This window comes from Armigeres subalbatus, unplaced genomic scaffold, assembly GCF_024139115.2.
Source record: "Armigeres subalbatus isolate Guangzhou_Male unplaced genomic scaffold, GZ_Asu_2 Contig1830, whole genome shotgun sequence".
In the NCBI taxonomy this organism is placed as follows: domain Eukaryota; kingdom Metazoa; phylum Arthropoda; class Insecta; order Diptera; family Culicidae; genus Armigeres; species Armigeres subalbatus.
Window position 1 is genome coordinate 164,043 of NW_026942651.1, and position 27,838 is coordinate 191,880.

Below are 27,838 nucleotides of genomic sequence, written 5' to 3' on the forward strand. Positions count from 1 at the left end.
TACGGGAAAACTGAACTGCGAAACCGTTTTACAACAAAGGAAGAAAATTAGAACAAATTTAAATGCAAATAAAAGGCTTGCTCAGTTTTCCTGGATACCGCTGAGTACCAGAGAACTTAGTACATTTTATAATGAGTAGAAGCATAAGTAGTAGAACACTAGTGGCGCTGTAGTCATTTAAAATATTTTGCCAAATTATGGTCCAACTGGCTATAATGTATGCATCATGTTGTAGTGCATTTGGTTTCATCATCAATATCGGTTTTAATATTTGTAGTACCGGTACTTTGGCTGCCAAGTCGAAGTAACCTAGATGTTAGTCACAAGATCAGGAACGACATAAGCAATCTTATATTTTTGAATCAACTTTATATTACGCATTGCAAGAAAAATTTGGAATGCAGGATAATTCAAAGCGCCTCCAATGAATATTTCCCTGGCAAATGATCAAAGGCAGCTTTTGTGAAATTTGCAATGTTTTGTTTATATTTATACTTATGACATTTCGTCCTGAATCGTTCGACGCGAAATGAATAAAAAAAACTATGCCTAGCAGAATAGAAAAGGGAAATTCAATTATATTTGAAGTTTGTGAGTTTCCGGAGACGAGCCAGCCTCGGGCTGCAAGTCTCCTAAATAAAGACAAAAAAAAAAAGTTTGTGAGTTTTCGGGGCAGCATGAGCTAAGTTCAAGTGCTTGATAAACCGCCCTCTGGTCACTGCAAGTTGTGGGGATTGTTCAAGATGGGATTGGGTTTGAAAATGAGTTCTGTTTAACTACCTACATTATATCCTCTAGTAGGATCTACTAAAGAGACCGTCTGCCGCTTGAAGTACGCTAGCTCAAGTCTTGGTGTTGGGTAGGACCTGACTCAATAGCCCGGACCTGACTCGGCGAGAGGTGGCAGGTCCAACAAGTCGCATTTGAAACCAACCGATACGAACTGAGGTATACTACGCGTAGAAACCGACTCGTACAACGTACATAGGCACCTCAAAAGAAAAGTATGTATAATGCGTTTCTAGTTAGTTGACTTCTCGGCCTTGTACTGATTATTATTTAATCTTTTCATATCTGTGTATGTCAAATCATTGGACTTCACAGCAGCAGATTTGTTGTTATGTCCATTCAACGCACACTATGTGTGATTTGTTCTATGCGGGGATTTCCCTCTGCGCGTTATTTCCGCGAAGCTATCCAAATTTTTCTTTTCTCCGTGATAATGAGTACTAATTTGATCTGATCCCAACATCTTGATAATCTTGGTACAACTTGCAGAAACACCACCTGTTCATTGATTTCTAAGTAGCATACAATACAGTGAAAAGAAATGCGCTGCGGTAGATAATGTCTGAAAATGGTATTCTGGTAAAGTTGATGTTACGTGTAACGCTTTACGGCAAGAAATCATAAATTCGGATTGCTGACGAAGTGTCAGCATTGTGTTTGTGATTGTGATCATGCAGGATGGTGCACTTTAGAATTTATTATTCAACATTGCACTCAAGAACGCGATTAGGAGATCGAGTAATAGCCTATTCAGATTACGCCATTAATGACATAATAATTGGCGTTTCAGGGTAAATATGCTTTATGATGTCATTATTTACGTAATATTCCATACATTTTGCGCTGTCAAAAAGAATTTATTACGAACAATTATTACGAGAGAGCTTCCGTTCTAACTGGAATGCAGGGAGAAATTCAACAAAACAAAACTGACAAGCGTCACGCTCTCTTTACCAGAGAGAAAATTCTCTCTGTTTTCATTTCGTTTCGTAGTTGACAGTCATGCTCTTTCTGTCGCACCAGGGTCGAATGCATGTTAGATGGAAATCTTCTGAGCGCTGAAGAATAACTCGGATTGTGATGGTTTTGTGGAAAGCATTTTATATGATGAAAAATAATGATGATAATTATTTATTCTCCACTTATTCAACATGAATTGTTTAAAAAACAGATGCTCTCTAGAATTAACATGAAGTATTTAACTTAAACCTAGATTTAATAGAACAAATCGAATAAATTTTCAAAGTTCAAGGGCCGTAGGAATGGTTGTAAAACGAATATATTTCATGAATAAACATGATTTCATAAATTGTTTCAATTCTGCTCCTTGAATGGCTTAATATACTTTGGATTTCAACATTTTCACGTATGACAACTGTACGATTTGAATGGGTTTATACATATAATTTATACATATTCATCCAACATCCAGTTTAAATTATATCACATTGACACGATTCGATTTTGTTAGAAGCTGTATCATTGATTGTCGAGTAGAACGCAATGGTTCAGTTTCCATTTTGCTGAGTTGCCCTTCATACATGGAGATACTGGTGGAAATACATTTTAGTTCGATAATATTTCTTGAAAATTGGTCCAATCGTCCTTTTTTTATTTATTTGTGAGAATTCCCAAAAGTATCTAAATTTTTCTATCAAATCTCCGTTCGATCATAGTACAGAATCAAAATATTTTTTAAACTTACACATAAATTGAGGAATAGTCTGATTCCCCGAAGAACGGCACACCCAACTAATGAATGTAGCTTCGCTCATTATCCTTAATGAGAGCTTCAAATATTCTTCGAAAATCTTTTTTCATATTTTTTTTATATTTTTGTTCGTAGAAACTTTGTTCAGAAAAAATGTTCGATTGTCGCCACACAAATGCTTGATTTCGCAAATTAAATTTTAAAACTCTCCTTGAATTCAACCCTGTATTAGCGTGCAAATGAGGAAGCATGGAAACGTCAAGATATATTATCTTGCTGCAGTCTGAACACCTCGTAATAATTGGATACCCTCTCACTTAACAAAGTCATAAATAGCCCAATCTGAATAGGCTATAAGGTCCCACAACATGCATACGGAAACGAAATTTGCTTTGTGTAAAACTCTGATCCTACCAGTGGCCCTTTATGAACATGAATCGTGGACGTTAAAAGTGGCGAAACGGAGAGCTTTCGGGGTTTTCGAGAGACATGTGCTGCGTACAATACTCAGAGGGAAACTAGAAAATGGTGTGTGACGCATGAATGCTCAAGTTTACAAAAAAGTAAATATTGTGAATCATATAAACATACGGCAGCTTTAAGTGGTACAATACTTAACTGTAAACCGGATAGAGGCTAGCGACTTCGTGCAAGGTCACGGAAAAGCTGGCGGAATCGGACCTGGGGATCCTAAACGTTCGAGAAAACTGGAAAAATATCGCCCAAGACCAACGATTATGGAGCTCCAAAATGCGCCAGGCATCGGTGTATCGACGCTGTATCCAACATGGTATCTAGGTAAGGTATTACAAAACTGCACTCTATTGATCATAAAAAAGTGAAAACTGTTGTGCACCTGTTGGGTCGTTTAATAGATATTTTGCTTATAAATGTCAGATAACTAGCTGGAAACACTTCGGACTGGCAGTCTCCAATTGTGACGATCAGTTAGCCTCCAGCCCTCTGGACGCCCTATCGACGAAACCATTGCAGAAGAGCAATGCGTACTACATAGGCACAGTTTTTCAGTAAGTAGTTATTGAGAGGTCTTTCAAATTGACTCGAATTTTGCAATAAATAAAATGTATTTGTATGCATTTTGATAACTTATTAATATGAAACGCATTGAATGATTTAAAATCCACCACTTTTGTATGGGGCTTCACACAAGCTTAAAATGTTTGAGAATCGAAATCAAACAAGGTTTTCCGAGTAATACTTGTTCAAATGAAATCCTTAAACTTCACTCAGACGCACATGAACATTGATCAATGGTTTGAGCAAACGCTTTAGATAGGCGACTTTGTTGGCGGAAGAAAACACGCAGATTTGAGCTCGTTTGTCTTCGTGAAAACATTCGCATTAAGTGTACACACTTTCCTCGTTTCGTTTCGCGTTTATTATTCTATTTGCTCTACAAACAATCCCAAGAGACGCTGACATCGCGCTCCCTGAATGTGGATGCGTTTTAAGGTGAAGGTGGGTTGAGTACCAAAACAAAGCTTTGGTAGTATTGGTACAATAAAACTTTCATATACTGTAGTAGTATTGGTGTAGTATTTATAAAAAAAGATTATTAGTAGGGTGGTTCAAAAACGACCCAGCACCACCACGCTCACTCGATTCCGTCCCATGTTCCAAGTGTCCTCAAAAACCGATTTGAACAAAACTGGTTGAGCGCAAGCCGGTTTAAGTTTGTATGAAAACTTTTTTATTGTCTTTATTAATGAGGTTTTCGGCCCTAGACAACTGTATGAAAACTAGTATGGGAAACTAAACCTTTTATTACACTTTCTAGAGAACCCACATAGCTGAAAGCAACATTCCAGAGACTTCAGTGAACGAAAACCGCACCGCAGGAAAGATCCATTGATTACGTCACGCAAATATAGCATTTTATACTCCACTCACCCTTATGTCACACTTTTTGTATGAAGTATCTGCTCCTGGTACGATAGTGTAGACTAGACTTTATCCAGTCATATGTTCTCGCCCTTCGCCATCGCCCAATGACGGGGTGCCAGAATCAGAATAATGTTAAATTCAACCTCGCCATATCAACTGTCATACAAACCTGAAACGACCTGCGCACGGTAAGCCTTTATTCAAACCAGCCCAAACCATTGGATGACACCCAAATTATAAATCATAATCAACTGAGCGTGGCGAAGCAAAATTATTTTTTGAGCCACCCTACTTATTAGTTTGCTGCTGCCGGTGCAGGTGCACCGCGGTGTTTATTCGCTCCGTGATCAGTTTTTAATCGTTTTTCGGGCAAACTAGCAGTTTATACTAAGTTTTTGGTTCAAATAAGTGAGTGATTCCAAAAAGTGGTGTTTAATTTGCATTCTATCAACATTTCTGGCTGCTCATGTGCGGAGAAGTGAGTAAAAAATTGATTTTTCCAATGCCCTTTGAGAAGAAGTGAAGTGCAGTGATGAACGCACCAAATCGCGAACGGCTATTAAATTGGCACGAAACTGCTGATTTATGCTACAATTCAAGCCGGAATACATAGGATTCATTGAAGAAACATGTTCATTATCACGGGAAGTAAGGAAATATGCTGTGAACAGGTTAGTAATTTGAATATTAAACTTTTTCGATGCTGTTCGATGTATTCGAATGTTGATGGGAGAGGAGTGCGGGAGGTGTGGGGTTGGCCCGTGGAAGGTCCGGTGCCATATTGGCTGCCATCGTGGTACTCTTCCAACTATGTCCTTAAATGAGGTACAGCTGTTCGTTATTGATGGTGGAACATCAGTGACAAGCAAGAGCATAGAATATCCTATATGTAGTAGCTTATGGCTATACTTCTTCTACTTATTGGCATTACATCCTCCACTGGGACATTGCCGCCTCGCAGCTTAGTGTTCATTCAGCACTTTGACAGTTATTAACTACGAGTTATTAACACGATGATGCTTTTGTACCCAGATAAGTCGAGAAAATTTCCTATCCGAAAATGGTTCAGTAGGGAAGCGTCTATACATAAATGACAATTTCTTCATACGCAAAAATGAGATTCAATTCTATCAATACCGATGAATACATCGACATAGAAGACTATCTAGATATAGCATCGTAGCATCGTCAAATTTGTTATAAGTAGCGATCGTTGATCTCAATAGGTACGACAGGCAGGGTAATTTTGTTTACCTTGTTTTGGCTATTTTATCTTCCCTGAAATGATGAAAAAGCTAACCAATATTTAGAGAAAGAAAACCGTACCAGGTTCCACATGATGGTGGGATTTCCTAATGACGACATTTTTAATTTTAACCCCTGCTTAAAAACAGCCGTTCATTGATCCACTGGTGGAGTTAGAAAAGGGCCAATAGAAAGGGAACACTAAATCATTTTACCCGACATCGCCTGTGAGAAATTGAACATGATCTTCAAGTAATCGACTACTGCCGCGCGCGGAGAGAAAGATCGTTTATAGTTCATTAACAGCGTCGTGGTTTGCAACGAGTGTAAAAAGCTTGTATACGTTGGTATATAGGAGCCTGAAATGGGGTGAACATGTGCAGTGCTGCAGCAGTTAAGATGTGTGTTAAAGATAAAGACGACCATCGAATGACATTTGTCAAGGATCGCAAATGTGTTTAGCAAACCACAAAAGATAAACTGCTAGAGTAAATCAATTCTATTTGATTTTTCCCCCGAAGGCAGGGCTGGTAATCTCAGCTTGGACAACAGAAAGGAAATAATAGTGCAATATTTTATAGTGCCAACTGGAATATTTTAGGAATGTAACCATGATATTTTAGGAAAGAAACCATGATAGAAACTGGCATACAAAAATGAGCGGGTCACATAAAAGTTACTCGATACCAGCCCTGTTGAAAAACTACCCATCCCCACAGACATATGGCTCCGAGGGTTTGCCAAAATGAAAGCGAATTTAATCTCTTGCAAGTATGCTGGCTCGGATTAGATTGCTCACGACACTTTACGAATCGATTCTACAGCCAAATAGGGTAACGATGGTCAAGAGGGTGGCCCCTTACCTGATCGACGATGGCCTTCCGATCGTGCTCACAGCTGATGTCCTTGAGCGTGGCCAGCAGCAGCCGGGCAAAGCCATCCTTGCAGGCGTAGTAAACTCGATGTACCAGCGATAATTTGTTAAACTCCCGACCCCGTTCCGGTCTCGGAACCGGACTGACTTCTTTGGTCATTTCCGCCTCCATGCAAGGGACTGCTCGACGGCGTTGCAAATCAAACAGGCACTGGACAGTTTCAAACCGTGTCCGCACTCCGTTGTATTTATGGAAATGGTTTTCCTGATCAGTACTTTATTCAAAGTTATGAAATCCACCCGAACGCGTTTTGCGACTTGATTTTCTTCCACGCTGCACACAGCTTGAGTTTCGCGATGAAAAGTGCGAAAATAATTTTCTTTCCTCCCGTTTCGACCGAGCGAACTACGTATACGAATCGCAACTCGTGTTTGTTTCTTGCACTTACAGCTTCGGACTGACTGATTGGTGAAAACCCAACGTTCACTTCTTGCTTGGGGCTTGATCCTGATCCGATTTTCACGACCCGACGCACACCAAACACTCTCGGTTCGCGCAAATAAAACGTGAAATCTCGTGCGCTAAATCAGATACACCTACACACGGACCGACTTTGTCAGCACAGCAGCATCCACCACCGGTACGGGTTATTGCGGGGGATCGGGTCGCGAACTGATGGATGGAAATTGAGGAAAAGCGGAATGTTTGCGGCTCGCGATCAGTATGGATGGAATGGAAAACGCAGCAATCAGAACGTTTACCAAAACAAAATAAATTTCGAGAGAAAACAGAAGAAAACCAAAATAAAAAATGGTGACGTCACACCGTCACCGCGACATGAGTTTTTCCAACGGCACCAGACTAGACTGCAATATGGACAGGTATATGAAACGTAAATTTCCCGGGAATAAAAGAGTAAGGTTTTCAAAAAATATTACATTTTGCGTTGAGTTCGCCAAATGCACGAAGTTGCATCAAACATGCAAAAGATCTTGCATACAGTGTTGCTGGCTATTTTATCTTTTAAGAAGATTATGTTAAAATCGAAGTCGTAATGATTTGTCATTCTATTTAAGCAAAATATAATGAGTTCTTAATCCACATTTAAGATAATGTTATTTTTTTACAGGAAAGTATCATAAAACTAATAAATAAAGTGCCAATGTATGACATACTTCCCTGAAAAATAAGTAAAATATGTTAGCACCACTGCTCTGATGTACACATCAAACTAAAACTTGATGAAGTAGCAACGGAAGTAGCATGCCATGATATTAATTAGTAGTTATTAATGGAGTATAATAAAATCATTCTTTGTCTAACGTTCAATCGAAGCAGACGTCTTTTACTGACTCTCATCAGGTTATGGGCCTGGAAGCATCAAGTCTGTATTGAAAGAAATTGACAGGCAAAAAGAATATGGACGAAAATTGAATGACACCAATTATTCTGACTGGAAGTTTGAAGTAGAACTTCTACTTGTCCGCGAGAAGCTATGGAAGTTTGTTGAACCTGGTATGCGACCTGTTGAGCGACCTACGACAGCGATGGCTCAAGGCAATGAAGCGGATATCGCCGAATGGGATGACGGAGACAAACGAGCAAGAGCCACGATCGGTTTACTAGTTGAGTCTACACAGTACATCCTCATTAAGAAGACGAAGACCGCAAAAGAAGCTTGGGAATCAATCCGTGGCGCTCATGAGAAGCAGGGACGTATAAGCAAAACTACGATCCTCAGAAAGATAATGTGAATGCAGTACGTCGAAGGTGAAGACATTGGGACATATGTTAGCCAGATGGAAGATCATTTCGAGAAACTCGCGATCGCTGGTCAAGAGCTTGGTAAGGATCTGAAGGTGAAAATTGTGCTCAGAAGTCTACCGGATTCGTTCGCTACTCTGATCACTGCTTTGGAGGGTCGTCCAGATGCTGATTTAACGATGGAATTCGTGCGTGGTAAGCTAGTAGATGAAGCTACTCGACGAAGAAGCTCAAGTGGAGCAGAATCAGCATTGAAAACGGAGTTTAAGAGAAAACCAATATTATGCCATTTCTGCCAGAAACCTGGACACAAGCGCAAAAGATTGTCGTCAGTGGATGGAACAGCAAAAAGCGGTGGAAGTAAATGAAAAATTTGTCCAGAAATCGAGAAATCTGCAAAAAGCAAAAGTAGCGGAGAAAGGTAGCAAAGAGTTTGCATTTTTATCTAGACCTGGAGATAGCAAATACAGAAAGCCACAATGGATAATTGATTCTGGTGCATCCTGCCACATGTGTAACGAAGAATCCAAGTTTCTAGATATTGATTCAAGTGTTGTCGTAGAAGTGACTTTAGCTGATGGAAAGCAAATCAAATCGAAAGGTATTGGGACATGCTTGATGGAATCGATGGATGAAAAAGGAAACACAAACTCACTCAAGTTAAGCGAAACTTTGTTTATGCCGGACCTAGAAGTCAACTTGATGTCAGTTCTGAAGCTCCCAAGCAAAGGGGGCAAGGTTATCTTTGAAACCGACGGATGTGTCATCGAGAATGGGGGTTTGATTGCGGCAACAGCTACCACGAGAGGCGGTTTATATTACGTGAATAACATTCACACTGCGGCGAAGGCCATGAAGGTTTGTCATCAGTCTGACTGCCTGCATAGTTGGCATAGGAAGTTAGGACATCGAGACAACAAGGCCATACTGAAACTGGAAAAGTACGAACTTGCATCTGGTATCAGAATCCGTGATTGTAATTCAAGCAGAAGTACGTGCGAATGTTGTATTGAAGGAAAGATGACGAGATTGCCGTTTCCAGTGAAAGCAAAGCGTAAATCGAAGGCTAATACACAAGGACTTAATACACAGCGATGTATGTGGCCCAATGAATACTCAAACTCCTGGAGGATGCCGGTATTTCTTAACGCTGATAGATGATTTCAGTAGATACACGACGGTATATTTTTTGAAGCAGAAATCAGAGGTTATTGATTATTTCAAGCAATTCGTCCGCGCTGTGGAGAATCGTTTAGGAAGGAAACCGAAAATTCTGCGATCCGATCAAGGGGAGAATTCAAAAGCTTTGAAATGGAATCGTTTTGCAAATCTGAAGGCATGCAACAACAGTTTACGACTGCACACATCTCAACAGAACGGAGTCGCGGAACGGAAAATCGATCGTTGGTTGAAATGGCAAGATGTATGATCCTGGATGCTAAGCTATCATATACGTTCTGAACGGAAGCAGTGAATACGGCCAAGTATTTGCAAAATCTGCTTCCTACAGCTGTTATAAGTCAAACACCATATGAACTCTGGAACAACAGGAAACCCGATTTGGCGCATTTGGAAATATTAGGAACTCCAGCTTTTGTTCTTGTTCACAAAGAAAAAGGACGAAGTTGCAGCCCAAAGCAGTAAAGATGATTTTGTTGGATACTCGGACTGTCACAAGGGATACCGTTTAATTGATGCAAAGTCTCATAAATTGGTAGTAAGTCGTGATGTAAGATTTGTTCCGGATGAAACGATATGTATAGATGAAGATGAGGTCATTGTCGAATACCAGTTTCAAGAATCACCAAATCCTGAGCAAAATGATTATAATTATGTGGATAATACTGAAGAAGAATCTCAGAGCGTTATATCAGATCTAGAAGAAGAGTATTTCGATCTTTCCAGTGGGATCAATACAATAACAATGGAGGATACAACAGATGAAGAAGATACTGCTGGCCAGAGAGATATTCAGGAGGAGCAGGAGGATGTAATAGAAAATCCGGAAAGCAGTTTGAGGCGTTCGTTGAGAAGCAACAAAGGTATTCTGCCATCTCGATACCGTGACGCGGCATTAGCAGCACATTTAAAAGATCCACGTACCATCGCGGAAGCTAAGAACAGTCCACATTGGAGGGAGTGGAGAGCTGCAATGGAGGATGAAATGAACTCTCTAAGAAGTAACAAGACTTGGAGTATGATGAACCTGCCAGCTGGAAAACGAGTCGTAGGGTGCAAATGGATTTTCAAAACAAAGGAAAATGATCTAGGTGAAGTTGTACGTTATAAGGCGCGCTTAGTGCCACAAGGATATACTCAGAAATACGGCTGTGATTATGATGAAGTGTTTGCACCTGTTGCAAAGCAAGTTACTCTCAGGCTACTATTAACAGTTGCTGGAAGACAGAACTTATTGGTGAAGCACGTAGATGTCAAGACAGCGTATCTCTATGGTGAATTAGATGAGACGATTTTCATGCAGGAGCCTCCAGGTTTTGAAACTAACACTGGACAAGTTTGCTGCCTCAAGAAAAGCATATACGGTCTCAAGCAATCTGCGAGAATGTGGAATAGGAAGATTGATTCTATTTTTCGTCGAATAGGATTCAAACCATCAATTGCTGACCCATGTTTGTATGTGCGCCAGGAGGGTGGAAAAACCAGTTACATTCTATTGTATGTGGACGATATGCTGTTAATTACCCCTAGTCAAGAAGAATACGACGAGCTACTATCATACCTCGAACAACAATTCGCTCTGACGGTGCTTGGAGATGTGAAACTTTTCTTGGGATACAAATCGAGCGCACTGCAAGAGGTTTTCGTTGAGCCAGGAGAACTATATAAAGAAAATAGCGAATCGTTTCGGCTTAAATGATGCAAAACCTTCGAAAGTGCCGATGGAACCTGGCTTTATTCAGCAGAAGGAGGAGAGCGAACAATTACCATCCAAAGACAAATACCAAAGTTTGATTGGTGGTCTGCTGTACATCGCAGTCAATACTGACCAGATATAGCTATTTCTGCATCAATTCTTGGAAGAAAAGCAAGTAGTCCAACTATTGCGGATTGGAATGAAGCTAAGCGTACGTTGCGCTATTTAAATACGACATGCAAGCTGAAGCTACGACTTGAAAGTACCAATGACAAACTGACTGGTTTCGCCGATGCAGATTGGGCAGGCAATGCGAACGACAGAAAGTCTAATACCGGCTTTATTTTCCTGTTTGGTGGAGCACCAATTACTTGGGCAGCGAGAAAGCAGTCATGTGTAGCACTTTCAAGTACAGAAGCGGAATACATATCTCTTGCGGAAAGTGGACAGGAGCTACTCTGGATTTTGAAACTTTTAAATCAATTTATCAAGAAGTGAAATATCCGGTGGTAATAGGAGAAGACAATCAAAGTTGCATCAAACAGTTCACACAAGATTCTATTAGGCAACGGTCTAAACATGTGGATACTAAATATCACTTCATCAAGGATCTATACCAAAATGGAACTATCGATGTTGTATATATTCCAACGAACAAAATGGTTGCTGACATCCTTACCAAACCACTTGGTCGTGTAAAATTTGAGTATTTTCGGAGTAAGCTCGGACTTCACGTTGAGGAGGAGTGATGAAGTAGCAACGGAAGTAGCATGCCATGATATTAATTAGTAGTTATTAATGGAGTATAATAAAATCATTCTTTGTCTAACGTTCAATCGAAGCAGACGTCTTTACTGACTCTCATCAAAACTAACGTGAATCCAATGAATAACACGCCTAAAATAGACGAATCAGCATGAATTTTGACAGTTCGTTCCTATGCAAGTTGCTTGCAGGTTGTCTGCAATGCTAATTTTATTTGCAAATCGCAATATAAATATTTTTTCCTGATTTAAGCTTTTGCGGTCGTTTAAAAATGACAGGCTTTAGGGGAGGAGGGGTCTATGATTTTGTGACAGTTTGAAGGAAGCAGGAGTTTATAGAAATCAAAAAGTAGTGAACGTCATATTTAGATCGCCCAGAGTGAAATCAGGAGTGATTCAGTTTCGTTCCAAAATTTCGACCACTATTCAAGTTTGAATCTGGAGCCAAATAGAACAAACTCACTGGTTACCCCAGCAGTGTTCTATATATATTTTTTTTAAATTTTAAATTAAATGAAATCATTATGTTGCTGCCATGAAAGGCGCTGTAATTGCAAAGTGGATTGATCCGTAGATAAAATGACGAATTCATACACCAAAACAATTGAAAATATTTGAATCTCGTGATTCAAATCTGCAGAAAAATAGAACGGAGCGTTATACCAGTTTTATTTTTGACAGTTGACTGGTATAAAAAATGAATCTAGAACAACTGCTGGGAAAATGAATGTTTCAGATTCATATTCAAACTGACAGCCCCGAACGATTTGAATCACTGCTGATTTTACTCTTATAAGGCCCGCAGTATTTATATTTTTTTTCATATATTGCGCAGATTGCGCCTTATTAGACCCCTGCGCGAAAATTATTAGCGTGAATATTTTCCCCGTGTCACACAAACAAGTGAATTAACACTATTTGCTGTTTGTTTGAGTAAACCAAAACACGTATGTTGATAAATAACAACAACAAAAAACCAATTACAAAGATAGTTTGAATGTATTAGTGTACGCTGAAAATTCAAAGCAAAATGAAATTGCGCCAGAGTCTAAAGATTGATGCAACGGGCAATACCCTACCCGATAAAAATCATTTACTCAATAATGGGTACTTTTTCTCTGCTATCTCTTTCTCTCTACTGGAAAATTTATACATTTTAGGATAATAAGTGGATTTACGCATTTAAATGAGTAGATCCACTTATTCTCTGAAAATAGGTAAATTTTTCAGCAGAGGGGAAGAGATGGCCAAGAAAAAAGCACCCATTAATAAGTAAACTTCTTTTCTCCGTGCACCCGGTAAAAATCGTTTACTCATTAATGAGTACTTTTCCTCTGGGTGGTGCGGATAGAATCAATTTGGTTGTCAAAGTGAAGCCAAAATTTTCTATTGTGCCGGAGCCAAACATTGAAGATTGTGGTTATGTTCGTTTTAGATCTTATATTGTGTATCCGGAATAAATTTATACCGCTTTTTATACCGAAGTTGGATTTTTCTCCAGATACTGGCAACTTTCCCAACTTCGGATATAGTGCGCTTGATTCGCCCTAAAGATGCGCTTTACAACGCATCAATTAGTTGGCCAGATAAAACTTCGGAAGAAAGTTCGGTTCGGAAGTCCCGACTTCCGAATTCTAAGTTGGTGCTACGCCGACAATATTGAGAAGTATTGTTATTATTTGGGGAAAAAATAAAAATAAACTTAGTTTGAGTTTTGCATTCTTTTTAACAAATATATTCACATTATATTTTGAGTTGAAAATTAGAAAGAATGCAACTAAAATGCACTCGTTATGAGATTTCACGAGATTCCGCAGCTGATTGGAACAGGAATGTATGTAAACCATCGTAAAGTCATGTAGAGTCTCGCGCATTTGTGCGCCTTCATGCAGCATGGAAAGAGAAATTCGAAGAGCGGGAAATGTTTGACAGTCAAGTAACTACAAAATAATTTTGCTTATGGGATTGATTTCAAAATATCCCGCTACTCGCTTGAGAGCAGAAAAGCGGCTCTATCCACAGCACCCAGCTTTTCCTCTGCTATCTTTTTCTCTCTGCTGAAAAATTCACCCATTTTGGGAGAATAAGTGCGGATCCGCCCTCATAATCATGAACCATAATTGGATTATTTCTCAGAACGTCCATGACAATACATAACATTAAACCAACTATGTCGTTTGTTGTTCTTACTTATGATAAGCTAACCTCATCATAAATGGTCTCCTCAATATGGTATGTTGTTTTTGCCCAATTGACTCGAGAATTGACTAAATGGGTAATAGGCGGTTAAGTATAATTACTATATTGCCTGTTTCCTTGGTAACAAAACGCGCCGACCACTTTTAGGCACTTTCAAAATCGTCGACAACATCTTCATTCTAAAATTATGTTAGTTTTATTAGAAAACTAGCTGTATGCACCCGGCCTTGCTCAGAGTTGCCAGTTTAATTCGCAGTTTTTTCACCATCGGAATTGGAATAGGTCAAAAGGATAATTGTGTTTTCTTATTGATATTTCATCATTTGATTAAAAGAAGGTAGATTACATTTGAAAACATTGACTGATTTTGAAAATGGGATCAAACCCAAAATCGCTTTATTCCGGGCAAACGTCTATTTCTAAAGAAGGAAAACATACACCGATGCCTTATTCCGGAAAAACGTCTATTTTTAAAAGAAATGATCACATTCACCATCCAGAAGGAAACACTTTAATCATTGCTTTTCTCTGGGCAAACCATGATTTCGATGAAGTGTTGAGTTGATCGATCCCTGTCATCTTCGCCTTCTTAAGAAAAAAGAATGTTTGTTCCAAATTTGGTTGAAATCGGGCAAGGGTACAGAAGTTATGCTGGAACATTGGATCATTGCATACCTTGCTTTTATTTATTAATCTTGAATCATTATCATATAATTATCATACCTTTTAAAATTTGGAATAAAGGTTACTCGATTATGGATCACTATGCAATTTGATCATTCATAATCATCAATCATTAATCATATCGATCGTTAATCATTAACCATACACATAGTGTGTCAACATTTAATCGCGATCGGTAATCGTTAATCATAATCCAACGGTTTTTTCATTATTCATAATCGTTAATTATTGTCAAAACCCAGATTAATCCACCTAGCGGTGATGGTGCCTTTCTCGACCTTTCGTAAAATGTGTGTGCTTGAAAAAGATGAGCTAGTGGCTAGGAGTAAAAGACAAATTTCTTTGTCCGTTCTATGAAAATCAGATTATTTATGGCAAAGATATTGTAGATCCAGTTGAAAACCGAAAATCATATTTTGTCCCATTTCCGGATGTCGCAACTGCATCGCGAGTGGTGCCCGACTATGGCACAGTTGCGCACTACTCGCGATGCAGTTGCAACATCCGGAAATGCGAGAAAATGCGATTTCGCGGGACCTCGGTTCGGTTTTCAGCTTGATCTACAATATGCTAATAAGATATTCGACATTTTTGTTTCCTTTTCCAATCTTTTTGACGTACATAACCCTGTTTTATTTCACCCAGTCATATATTTTAAGGATATCACTTTTGGATGTTAGTTGAACTGAAGCTCCGACTACACAGAAAGAAAACGAAAATGTCATTCCCATCACGCGAGCGGAGGGCAATATTTGTTATGATATAAATCTCATGACCGTCTTTCTGCCAAACTCCCGTATGAAGTGGGAGAGACAGAGACATCATCTCAGTTCGTCGAGCTGAATCGATTGGTATAAGTTTGGTTTTTGGAGCGAACATACAGCCTTTTCGTATAAAAAGGCTAAAATGGTGTTTCGGCCATAACTTCCGATCCCATAGTCCAGTGGTGCTCAGCATTTTGTGTGTTTTTTGCCTAAATTTGCTTATCACACAATAAAAATGAGCTTTCATCTTAAAAGTTAGTACTTGGACGAAAGCTTTCAAATATATCTATCAGCAGAGGATATTAAAACGAATATTGGTGGTAAAATCATTCCGTACGACTTGATCAAAGTAAAATTACCCTGCGGCCCGCGGGCCGCACTTTTGTTTTGCTTTGATCGTTTCATAGGGAGTAAATTTAACTCCCACATCCGTTTTATTGCCCTCAACAGATAGATATATTTGAAAGCTTTCGACCAAGTGCTAATTTGTAGGTTAAGCTCATTTCTATGGTGTGAGAAGTAAATTAAGGAAAACGCCCAAAGTGCTGAGCACCACTGCTATAGTCCGATCTAGCCAATTTTCAATAGGAAACAATGGGACAGGATTCTGCGTCGAATGCAACTTGTTTGCGTGTGAATCGATTAAGGTTAGGTGGCCGAAAAATAGGTGACATTTTTTGTGATTTTCATGAAAAAAGGTATTTTGGTCATAACTTCAGATCCCATAGTCCGACCTGTCCAATTTTCAATAGGAAACAATGGGAAAGGATTTTGCGTCTAATGCAATTTGTTGCGAGCAAATCGGTTGAGAATAAGTGCCTGAAAAATGAGTGACATTTCTTACGCAATATTTTCGTATGAATTTGTATTTTGGCCATAACTCTCGATCCCATAGTCCGATCTGGCCAATTTCAAATAGGAAACAATGGGACAGGATTCTGCGTCGAATGCAACTTGTTGCGAGCAAATCGGTTGAGGATAAGTGCCCGAAAATGAGTGACATTTTTTACGCGGTTTTTTCGTAGGATTTTGTATTTTGACCATAACTTTCGACCCCATAGTCCGATCTGGCCAATTTTAAATAGGAAACAATGGGACAGGATTCTGCGTCGAATGCAACTTGTTGCGAGCAAATCGGTTGAGGATAAGTGCCCGAAAAATGAGTGACATATTTTACGCGATTTTTTCGTAGGATTTTGTATTTTGGCCATAACTTTCGATCCCATAGTCCGATCTGGTCAATTTCAAATAGGAAACAATGGGACAGGATTCTGCGTCGAATGCAACTTGTTGCGAGCAAATCGGATGAGGATAAGTGGTCGTAAAATGAGTGACATATTTTACGCGATTTTTTCGTAGGATTTTGTATTTTGGCCATAACTTTCGATCCCATAGTCCGATCTGGTCAATTTCAAATAGGAAACAATGGGACAGGATTCTGCGTCGAATGCAACTTGTTGCGAGCAAATCGGTTGAGGATAAGTGCCCGAAAGAAGAGCGACGTTTTTTACGCGATTTTTTCGTATGATTTTGTATTTTGGCCATAACTTTCGATCCCATAGTCCGATCTGGCCAATTTGAAATAGGAATCAATGGGACAGGATTCTGCGTCGAATGCAACTTGTTGCGAGCAAATCGGTTGAGGATAAGTGTCCGAAAAATGAGTGACATTTTGTTGAGTAGTTTTGCGCACACACACACACACACACATACACACACACACACACACACACACACACACACAGACATCACCTCGATTCGTCGAACTGAGTCGATTGGTATATAACACTATGGGTCTCCGGGCCTTCTATAAAAAGTTTGTTTTTGGAGCGATCATATAGCCTTTTCCGTTTACTTAGTATACGAGAAAGGCAAAAATGAATTTAATCATTAATCATTATCAGTCATCATTTTCAAAAATTATAATTCATTAATCATAATCTTTAATCATAGAGTTGAATGATTTAATCATTTTAATCTGCTTAGAATTGGTCCTGGGGGTCAGGAGTTACAATTGAATTGCCCGTTTTCTAAAGACAACCGCTTTCCCTTTACCCTTCCTCTTTTCTCAACGGCCATTTCACCCCTTTGTTATCTTCTCCTAGGGATAGAAAATGTGTGTACCAAATTTGGTTGAAATCGGTACAGGGGTTCAGAAGTTACACTAAATTGCCCGTTTTCTGAACAATACCCTCCCTTCAGACCCCTACCCCCTTATCCAAATTTCCCTCCCGTACGATCGGCTCCTCATAGTGAATATGTGTAAAAAATTTGATTGAAATCGGTCCTGGGGTTGGGAGTTACACTGAGTTGCTCGTTTTCCAAAGACAACACCTCCCCTTACCCTCCCCTTTTCCCAATGACCATCCCATCCCCTTTGTTATCTTTTTCCTTATGATGTAGAATGTGTACCAAATTTGGTTGAAATCGGTACAGGGGTTCATGATTTACTTTGAATTGCCCGTTTTCTAAACAAAACCCTCCCTCCAGACCCCTCTCCCTTTCCCAAATCCCCTCCCATATGATTACCTCCTCGTAGTGAATATGTGTACAAAATTTGGTTGAAATCGGTCCTGGGAGTTGAAAGTTACACAGAATTGTTCGTTTTCTGAACAAAACCCCCCCCCCCCCCCCCCCCCCCCTTTTTCCATACCCCCCCCCCCCCCTTTTTAACTTCCCCCGGGGGTAGAGAATTTCTTTCCCAAATTTGGTTGAAAACGGCCAAGGGGTTCCGAAGTAGTTAGCGGACCTACATACCTAGATTGGTTTTATATATATAGATAAAGATAATGTCAATCTACATTAAAAACAGGGCTCAATTTTGGGAAATAATGTGATTATTGAGTATATAAAATTTTGTTCACAGTTGATTTGACAGATCTTATGGCCATTACTGCTGGCGACGATTTTGGCGTCAATTTGTTTTATGACGATTTCAAATCGTCGCGGCCGATAAGGTGGGAAATTGATAATAATAGAAATGGGAATTTTCCAGTACATTTTTTTCGGTTCATTTACAAACCATGATTAAATTGATAACAATATGTGATATAATTTGTGAAGCATAGAATGATATGTGAAAAAGATCGATGTACCGTATCCCTTATCTTTTATTAAAAGGAGAGTAATTCGCAATTACTTCCACATATTGAAATAAACACATAATGAACGTTGGACTTGCATTGTTATACAGTGATCGTTCGCTAATTGGGGCACGACCTCACCCCAACTAGTGAATGCCGTTCGCTAATTGGGGCGTTTTGACAAGCGTCAATGTTTTTTACTTTTTGCATTGAACAAAGAAAAATTTTACGCGCCAGAAAATATCGATCCCGCCAAACACGGAAACAAAACGTCAACGCGTTTTTGACATCACATTCTGACGTTTAGCTGCTTTTTAATTGGGTTTCGCCCCAATCAGCGGAACCCCAACCTAAAAGCGCCCCAACTAGAAAAACCCCAATTAGCGAACGTTCACTGTATAAGATATTTTATTTATCATTTTCCTCGTCTTATAAAACCGGCGAACAATATGAGCTACCTTCATGGAGAACTCCATTTGATTGCCTTTGTCTTTCAGCTGGGTATCCGGAAGCCGCATCCTCGAAGAATACGAAATCGACCTACAGGAAACGCAGGAAAGAAATTACTAAGCTATAAATCTGCCATATATTTAATTTATGTTAAAATACTTACCAATTTCATTTCCGATAGATACAATGAGTATGAAGTAAATAGAATACGTTGAACTGCGCAATCGCTATTTTCACGCAAACCGGAACAAACTTTTGTAAGATGCAAGAAATATCTATATCAACTAATATTATTTCATTTAGTCAAGCAAATTTAATTACTTACCTCCGGCTTTTCTAGCGGTACAAGAAACGAAAAACAAATTGATAAAAAATAACTAACACGATTTAATTTGGTTCGAGTGAACCAGAACTTTTATCAACAATAATCGATGGCAGCTACACGGAAAATTTGTTCTGCCGCCTATTGAGAATCGGACATACACTGAACGGTATCGGATTTTTATTATTGGAGGATACATTTCTTAAAGTGTGTGAGGAATCGCAACGAGACAAAACTTTTGTTAGATGATACGTAATTATTAAGTGGCCATATTCGGTATTGTTGCAGTATCAGTTATGAGTCTTTTAAAATTTACTGTTGTTTTTTTCAAACGAATGGAAGATGAGAGATTATTAAGAACCAATAAACTGTGATATTAATGCATGTGGTAGCGTATATTGAAGGTATTGTATTATCAATTTCCCACCTTATCGGCCGCGACGATTTGAAATCGTCGCAAAACAAATTGACGCCAAAATCGTCGCCAGCAGAAATGGCCATAAGACCTGTCAAATCAACTGTGAACAAAATTTTATATACTCAATAATCACATTATTTCCAAAAATTGAGCCCTGTTTTCAATGCAGATTGTCATTATTTTCTAATAAAACTATTATCAATTTCCCACCTTATCGGCCGCGACGATTTGAAATCGTCGCAAAACAAATTGACGCCAAAATCGTCGCCAGCAGAAATGGCCATAAGATCTGTCAAATCAACTGTGAACAAAATTTTATAAACTCAACTAGTCGACCCGGCAGACGTTGTCCTGCATAGTAGGCGAAAATGTACGTTTTGAACTGCCCATGCAAAGATTTCATACGATTCTTAATTTTAGTTTTTCACGATTTACTCAACCTTACTCGTGATTTTCGCTTGGGTAAATATGATATAAACCCGTCGGAAGCGATAACGAACATATCTGCTGAAGAAATGGAGAAAATCCATCCAGCCGTTTTCGAGTTATGCGGATACGAACACAGACCATTTCATTTTTATATATAAGATAATCACATTATTTCCCAAAATTGAGCCCTGTTTTTAATGCAGATTGACATTATTTACTAATAAAACTAACATAATTTTAGAATGAAGATGTTGGCGACGATTTTGATAGTGCCTAAGAAATGGTCGGCGCGTTTTGTTACCAAGGAAACAGACAATAACATAATTTTAGAATGAAGATGTTGGCGACGATTTTGATAGTGCCTAAGAAATGGTCGGCGCGTTTTGTTACCAAGGAAACAGACAATATAATACTGGCTCTAAATAAACATACACTGCCAAAAAATATCTGTATAAGATATATGTGTCGCCGTTATAAATTTTTGCAATAGCTCCACTTTAATATAATCGATATAGAACCACACATAAATTAAATAATTGCTAATTCGTGACCACACATAAAGTTGATTTGGATATATATGTTATTAGTAGTTCGCGTGGAGAATGGCTATGTGTGCGCTGATATACAACATAAGTTGAATCTATGGATTTTTGCCAATAAATATGTGTGGATTTTTAGTAGTGTATAGTTCCATTTTTAATCGGCTATTACATAAATAGTAACAGTTTTCCTTAATTCATGCGAATAGTTTTTTAACAATGATACAGATTGTTTACAATATGCGGGTAGTTTACGTCAAAACCAAGCACAATTTTCAAATAAATAGAATAAAGTACATAGGGGAAAAGACGGCTTTGGCAGGTTTTGTTCTATTATTGGCAGGGGGTTTTTTGTCGACAAAATTTTATGAAATTTGACCACAACATTCTTTGATAGGCAAAGAATGTTTAGGCCAAATTTGAGCATAATCAGTCATAAAAAACCCCCCTGACAATAATAGAACAAAACCTGCCAAAGCCGTCATTCCCCCTATCTATTTTCAAAAGGTCGACCATTTCCCGGTAGCTGAATCCTATTCTGATTTGCAGCGGCACTGTATTTAAACCTGCGATTTGACATTTGAAAAGCGAAAATATAGACCAAAATAAAAATTGCGATTACTTTCGTCGCAGTCATTGTTCCATTTCAGAGGTTGATAGTGTCTCGAGAGATTAAAATAATTTTTCAGCATATTAAATAATACATCCTATGTGCAAATAATTAAAAATTCTAGCGATCACCAGCGTTGCACAATGTTGTCGTTCTTCCGCAGAAAAACTTCCGAGGATCTAACAGCGTCACCTGGTAGTTCCGATGCTGTTGAAGCATCTGCTACACCTCATAAAAAAGAAGTCTCACCATCGCCAACCTTATCGCAGCTCGGTTATCGCGGTGAGGATGACCTCAAAGAAACAATTTACGGTGAGAATTTGCTGATCATTTTCATGGATTCGTGACCATAGTTTCATTCCGTTTCCCCCTTTGTAGACTTTTGCGCACTATTCGGGACCCGGAGAAGCCTAACACCCTTGAGGACCTTAAGGTGGTGTACGAGGAGGGCATCTTCGTCCAGAAACCAACCGAGGGAAACGTCTATGTGGTGCGAATCGAGTTCAACCCGACGGTGCCGCACTGTTCACTGGCCACCTTGATTGGCCTGTGCATTCGGGTTAAAGTCCAACGAAATCTCAACCATAATCTAAAGTTGGATATCTACATCAAAAAGGGAGCCCACTCCACGGAAGATGAAAGTGAGTATTTCATTGGTTTTGGTTAACTTTAAAAGATGCTGTACAATCCAGAGATCGAAAAGCGTTTCCTAACGAGCATGACGTAACAACTATTGTAAAAAAGCAATGCAGCGTCTGTCGTCAAACTCGTAAAAAACTGGTCAAAGGCCAAAAACAAAAGACAGGCATAAAATGGGATGATGCGTGGTTGATCAGAGAACATACACATAAAATGGAAAATATTATTCAACCGTGTCTTTGTTTCTTGATGGATTCTACAATATCTATTATAGGAGTTGCCACCTATGTTTAGCGCGATGAGCTTGATGTTGAAATGATAATAAGATTGAGTGGTTGAAATCGAATGACAATGGATTTTATTGCAGTTAACAAGCAGATCAACGATAAGGAACGGATAGCAGCTGCCATGGAGAATCCCAATTTACGGCAGCTGGTGGAAAGCTGTATTAAAGACGAAGACTGAACAATGCATGGCCAGGTGCGGCATATCGCACAAGTAAAGTCTGGACGGTAGTTTTGTAGAGGTGCATGGTGCGATTATTTTTTTTTATATCCTAAAGCAAGTTTATTAATAAAATTTATTTATAGAGCAGAACATAGTTTTTATATGTATATTATTTTAAATTTTAGTAAGATAATAGTAAGATTGCTGCTGTCGTGCACTGGCAAACTTTTCCCTCCACATGTTGTCCACATGATATGGACGCCCTCCTTATGATTTCCTAACAATTGGGGTTTAAGAGGCCGCATACACGCTCCGACCCCCGAACTATTAAGGCTTGCAGACGTTTAATCATATAATAATATTATAATAAATATTTAATTTTATCTTCCCGTTTGCAGCCCTGCGAGGAAAATTGTGTAATGCCTTACACTGCTAAAAAAGTTTACACATGTAAGACTAATGCTCTTTTGAATATAAAGTATTTATTCTTGTATTTATTCAAATATGACCTCAAAGCACGCTCTTTCGTGGGAGAATGAGACTACACACAAAAAGGAATAAATATTATGCCCAATTATGGCTATGTTTTATTCATTTATTCACTTTTATGCAAAAAAATAAGAAGGTGCCTTTTAATATGCATCAAATTTTACTTGTAAATTGAACTCAAATTTTGGGTTGATTTAACTCTCCGTGTAGATGTCGATAACTTCGATTAATCGTTTATTTATTGCGTTTAGGCTTAACCCTTAAGGTGAATCGTGTTGGAGCCCAATTTCAAATCTACATAGCACTTTCGAAGGCACATAACTTGAAAAGTAAATGACAGTCAAAAGCAAAAATAGTTTTTCACCTTTGCTCACTTGCAACATATATGAAAAAATGGTTTCCAGATGTGCAAACCGCCTAAATATTCACATTTGTGCGAGTAAAAACGCGAGGTGAGGGATAGCACGGCCATTTTTGGACGCCGCCGCAACTCACCTTAAAGGCGCAAGGCGATTTTTTTAGAAATCGTTGGAAATATTTTTAACGTAAATAAGCATTGAAATCATTAGGGCACAGACAAACAGACGTAACAGCTAGAACAATTTGTTTCAAAATCCATTGCCCAGTTATTCTACCACCACCTAACGTGCATGTTGTACGAAACAATGTTTAGTACGACAATGTCAACAGAAGGCGCTAGTGTGAGATGTCAAATACAAAGGTATACGATGCGCGCGCCCCTGGATGTGAAACTCGCAAGCAGTTGAATTTAAAACGACCGTTGAGCTAATGGTCGATGGGAATTTTCTCAGTGTTACGTCTGTTTGTCTGTGATTAGGGTCTCGCCGACATTTCACACCAACACGAACGCAGGCACAGAGAACAGACATGGAGGCTCGAACAAAATTTCTTGCAAAACATGTGTAAACAAATGCATCGAACCTCAACGCCATCGACGTCGACATTGCAACTCACAATCTCATTTTGACAACACGATGTCGCTGGCATGCTCTTTCATGCATAACGACACTATCGCACAGTTTCATTGGTTGATGACGCTAGCGCTGATTATACACTAGATAACGTCGACATTCCAAAGTAATTTCAAAATGAACAGTAAAAAGTTATCACAACATGGCGAGTTGAGCTTCAACGTCTGTTCTCTGTGACGCAGGTTCGCGGTTTCAAACAGGTTTCAAACAATCCCATTTGATTTTGCCGTGACAGCTGCTCGTAGTTGCAAACAAACCGCGAGTAAAAGTGTGGAGTGGAACGTGCGTCAGTACGTATTGTCAGATTCTCTGGATGTGATACACTGCGCGGCGTTTGTAATGTTCCTGCAACAACACTCAGCTAAACTTCATGGATACAAGTTTCAGCCATTTGCTTCAAAGGCGCATGTTGCTTCCCAAGCTGGTAAAATGTTTTGAATCAAATATATTTGAAATCATTCCAAATGTCAATATTATGTTGATTGAACATATTTATTTTTGATGCCAGAAGCAAATGAATTATTGTTTGATTTTACCTAGAATATGTTGTTGTTTTAACGCAGTTTTTTTTCTGCGTGATATAATAATTCAGCCTGTTCTAGGCATCAAAAATAAATATGTTTGGATCAAACATATTGTTGCATTTGAAGCGAACGAAAACCTTCTTTTGAATCAGATCAAATGTAGCGTTTCAAGTTGTTTCAATCCAGCCAACGTTTTAGCAAACATGGATATTATTGTTTTGGTTCGGCCATTCATCAATATTTACTCAGCTTATCAACTCTACCAATTTTCATATTGATTCAGGTCGAATTTGACTGCAGGAACCACTCTAGATTTCCTCAATTCTAACTCAATTCATATTTTCATTTACTTACCTTTCTGTACCTGAAAACACATCCTTATCAACGAATTTGAGGTTATACGAGCCAAGAAAACATATTTTTCCACGCTTTTCTCCTGCTCCCTCTGTTGTGACACCTCCGATCAGGATCCGATCCCGAACTGAAAGTGTTTGTTTACTTTTGCCAAAGAGCGAGCGAAGGGGCTGCCCAGTAGGTACGTATAAAACAAATGTAGGGGATATAATTTGGTTTTATAAATAATATATGTTTGATTCAAACCATTTTACCATTTTGAAGCAAACATGTATATATTTTGAAAGCAAATGGATGAAATTTGGATCCAGGAGTTTGAATTGAGATTCTCATATCCGTATATATGTGGAGTGGCGATAAAAGGAAATACAAACACTCCCTAGAGATATATATACGTAACTCAGCATAAGATTGGGTAAAAATATAGAGTATATTTTCTATATATATTTTGATTCTTTTGAAATCATTGTAATGACCTGATCCTTATATTGAGGTTATGGAGCAGAAAGCGAAACAAAACATTGTTGTTATAGGAATGAGTTAGAAGAGTTCGGTGAAACTACTTAGCAACACCAATATGTACAATATGAGTATATCAGAGATTGGATTGTGATTGGGATAATTAGATTGTGGTGGATACGGTGGTTTGTTATATATGAATATGGAATCCAGATTGTAATATTGCATGATATATATATAATATATATATATATATATATATAAAATATATATATATATATAAACAAATATATATATATATATATATGGCTTAATAATTTATAATGAAAAATAGCCAGCTTTGAAGTTGCTGGTAATATACACTGTTACCAAAAGAGTTTCAATCAAGCCAAGTGAAAACCGCCGTAAATATTCTTCAAAGAATCTAACTCTCAACTTGAAAGGAGTCGCCATGTGGACGAACTGGAGAAGGAAGCCTTCTCGAGCTGCTGGAGGAGCAAAATAAAGCATGGCGGACTCAACATTCTGAAAATGAAAAAAGAATCTAGTTGGATTACGAGCGCAAAGTAAAGGAATTAGATGAGTATTACAAGGCTGCTGCAGAGAAAATTGACTTAGAATTTAGTGAACGAAGGGCAATAATAATCAGATATAGTGAGCAAAACATCTGTGAAAATCGCGGTTGTTAGAACAGCATGTCAGCGATCACTACTATATCACATCAATGGCAGATTTCGATAATGGCATTACGTTTGCGTGTATCTGGGTAGAAAAACAACGAATCTGAATCGGTAGGACAAGCGCCGTAAAGTAGTAGTGATGCATGATTGACACTGCGCCGTCCTGATCATCGAACGAGCTCGGATGAATACATTCAGTTTGTGCACCACCGCACAGAGTAAGGGTAAAATAGAATTCATTTACGCAAAAGTTAAGAAAGATTATGCAAGATTGGAAGGAAGTTAGGTTTGTTTTGGCGCACACAAAATTATGAGAGAAATTGTGAATTGTTTAGTGAAATGAATACTTTTCGATCCAGGTGGACTGATAGGGAATAACCTGAAGGAGAAGTTTAGAAACAATAGTCAAAATGTTTTTTGTATTGGCGGTAAATAGAAAGTTTTTCTTCTTGAATTGTATGGTAGACCAGCTTGTCTACTAGTTTGCACGGGTGGGAGTGTTAAGACAGAGTTGGTAGGTTCAGGTGAAACCATAGCAACACTGTCATGCTTTGTAAATCAGATTGGATTGTAGTTGTGGTGGATACGGTGGTTTGTTAATTGAATTGGAACTAGATTGTAAGTTACTTATATATATATATATATATATACATTAATACCCTGATAATGAAAAATAAATTTCAAGCTTTGAAGTTGCTATAATATACAATTGCTGTCAAAAGAGTTTCAATCTGCTTTCAAGGAAAACCGCTGCAACACATGTATTTACACATGACTTAGGTATTGCACATTAGTGTGCGAGCGCTAAACGTCACTCATCTCTATTAACATTAAACGTCAAGTTAAACGGTATTTTCAGCTATTGTTTAGAAAACAACATTGCGCATTTAAGGGTTAAAATCAAAATGCGTATAGGGCCAATAAAAGGTAAAACGGTTCATTAGGTTTTCAGTGATCGTGTACGTACACGCACGTTCCACTCACACTTTTACTCTATTTGTTTGGTAATCATCGACGTAGGAATGGGCGTTAAAAAATATCGATACTGCCGAATCGATGTTTTTTATTTTCGAAATATCGATGCCGAAAAATATCGGCCTTGAAACATCGATATAATCTGATATATCGATACGCCCGTAAAAATTAAAAGCGTACGCCAAAAAATGGAAAACTTAGATTCCCCATTCCAGATTATCGAATCACATTAATCGAAGATTCGCTGTTTTTAACAGATTGTGCCTCATCGCTATATTTTCACTCTAAAAAATCGAAAACTGATATCACCATAAAAAAATCGATACGGTCAAATATCGAATATAACAAAATTTCTCCCATTATACGCCAAAATATCGATTAATCGGGCGCAAATAGGATTCCCGATATATCGTATCGGTATCGCCCATTCTTATATGCAACCACGAGCAGCTGGCAAAATCAAATGGGATTGTTTGCAACTAGAGATGTCGTGGTATCCCGAATAATCGATTAGTTACTAATCGATTACTCTTGATTCTTACGATTATTGAACGGATTAATCATTGTATAGTAATCGATTCAAAATTAATCGATTATCACAACGATGAATTTATTGAATTGAAATAATTTCAATTAATTTTCGACATCCTTATGATGTCGTAGTTTCTGATTAATCGATTAGTAATCTTTAATCGATATACTCACGATTAATCTTCGATTACAATCGATTAATCGCTGGGTGGGCTAATCGATTCAAAATTAATCAGATTATCACAACGATGAATCGATTAATCGAAGTAATCGACGAATTTGCGAGACATCTTGAGCTTATAAACCACGAACTCCAGTGTTC

At 38.4% G+C, this 27,838-nt stretch overlaps 2 protein-coding genes and 1 long non-coding RNA gene across 5 annotated transcripts in view; 1 reads left to right on the plus strand and 2 right to left on the minus strand.

Moving 5' to 3' along the window:
• The window catches only part of LOC134203378 (protein fem-1 homolog B-like), a 29,647-nt gene extending 22,326 nt beyond the window's left edge, over window positions 1-7,321 (minus strand). Inside the window, exon 1 of one of the 3 annotated variants that reach the window (XM_062678249.1) lies at window positions 6,514-7,321. In XM_062678249.1, coding sequence (XP_062534233.1) covers window positions 6,514-6,696 — 183 coding nt within the window. In that variant the 5' untranslated portion in view covers window positions 6,697-7,321. The remainder of the gene's footprint in view (window positions 1-6,513) is intronic. The other 2 variants (XM_062678248.1, XM_062678250.1) reach the window with 2 other exon arrangements.
• An 11,768-nt stretch (window positions 7,322-19,089) lies between these two features.
• LOC134203381 (uncharacterized) lies at window positions 19,090-19,590 on the minus strand. Its single transcript, XR_009977586.1, has 3 exons — window positions 19,434-19,590; window positions 19,272-19,360; window positions 19,090-19,198 (listed from the first exon to the last, which is right to left on the minus strand). It is a non-coding gene; the product is annotated as an uncharacterized LOC134203381 (long non-coding RNA).
• A 1,884-nt stretch (window positions 19,591-21,474) lies between these two features.
• LOC134203379 (MIP18 family protein galla-1-like) lies at window positions 21,475-22,662 on the plus strand. Its single transcript, XM_062678252.1, has 3 exons — window positions 21,475-21,748; window positions 21,805-22,067; window positions 22,433-22,662. Exons 1-3 carry the CDS (start codon window positions 21,570-21,572, stop codon window positions 22,528-22,530), a joined length of 540 nt encoding a protein of 179 aa, XP_062534236.1. The 5' UTR covers window positions 21,475-21,569; the 3' UTR covers window positions 22,531-22,662.
• Window positions 22,663-27,838: the final 5,176 nt, after the last annotated feature.

Bases quoted from the DNA above. Each gene is read 5' to 3' on its own strand.
- LOC134203379 (XM_062678252.1), top strand. From the start codon at position 21,570: ATGTTGTCGTTCTTCCGCAGAAAAACTTCCGAGGATCTAACAGCGTCA. The intron at 21,749-21,804 runs GCTGATCATTTT...CCCCCTTTGTAG, and splicing joins ACAATTTACGGTGAGAATTT to ACTTTTGCGCACTATTCGGG. The intron at 22,068-22,432 runs GTGAGTATTTCA...ATTTTATTGCAG, and splicing joins CCACTCCACGGAAGATGAAA to TTAACAAGCAGATCAACGAT.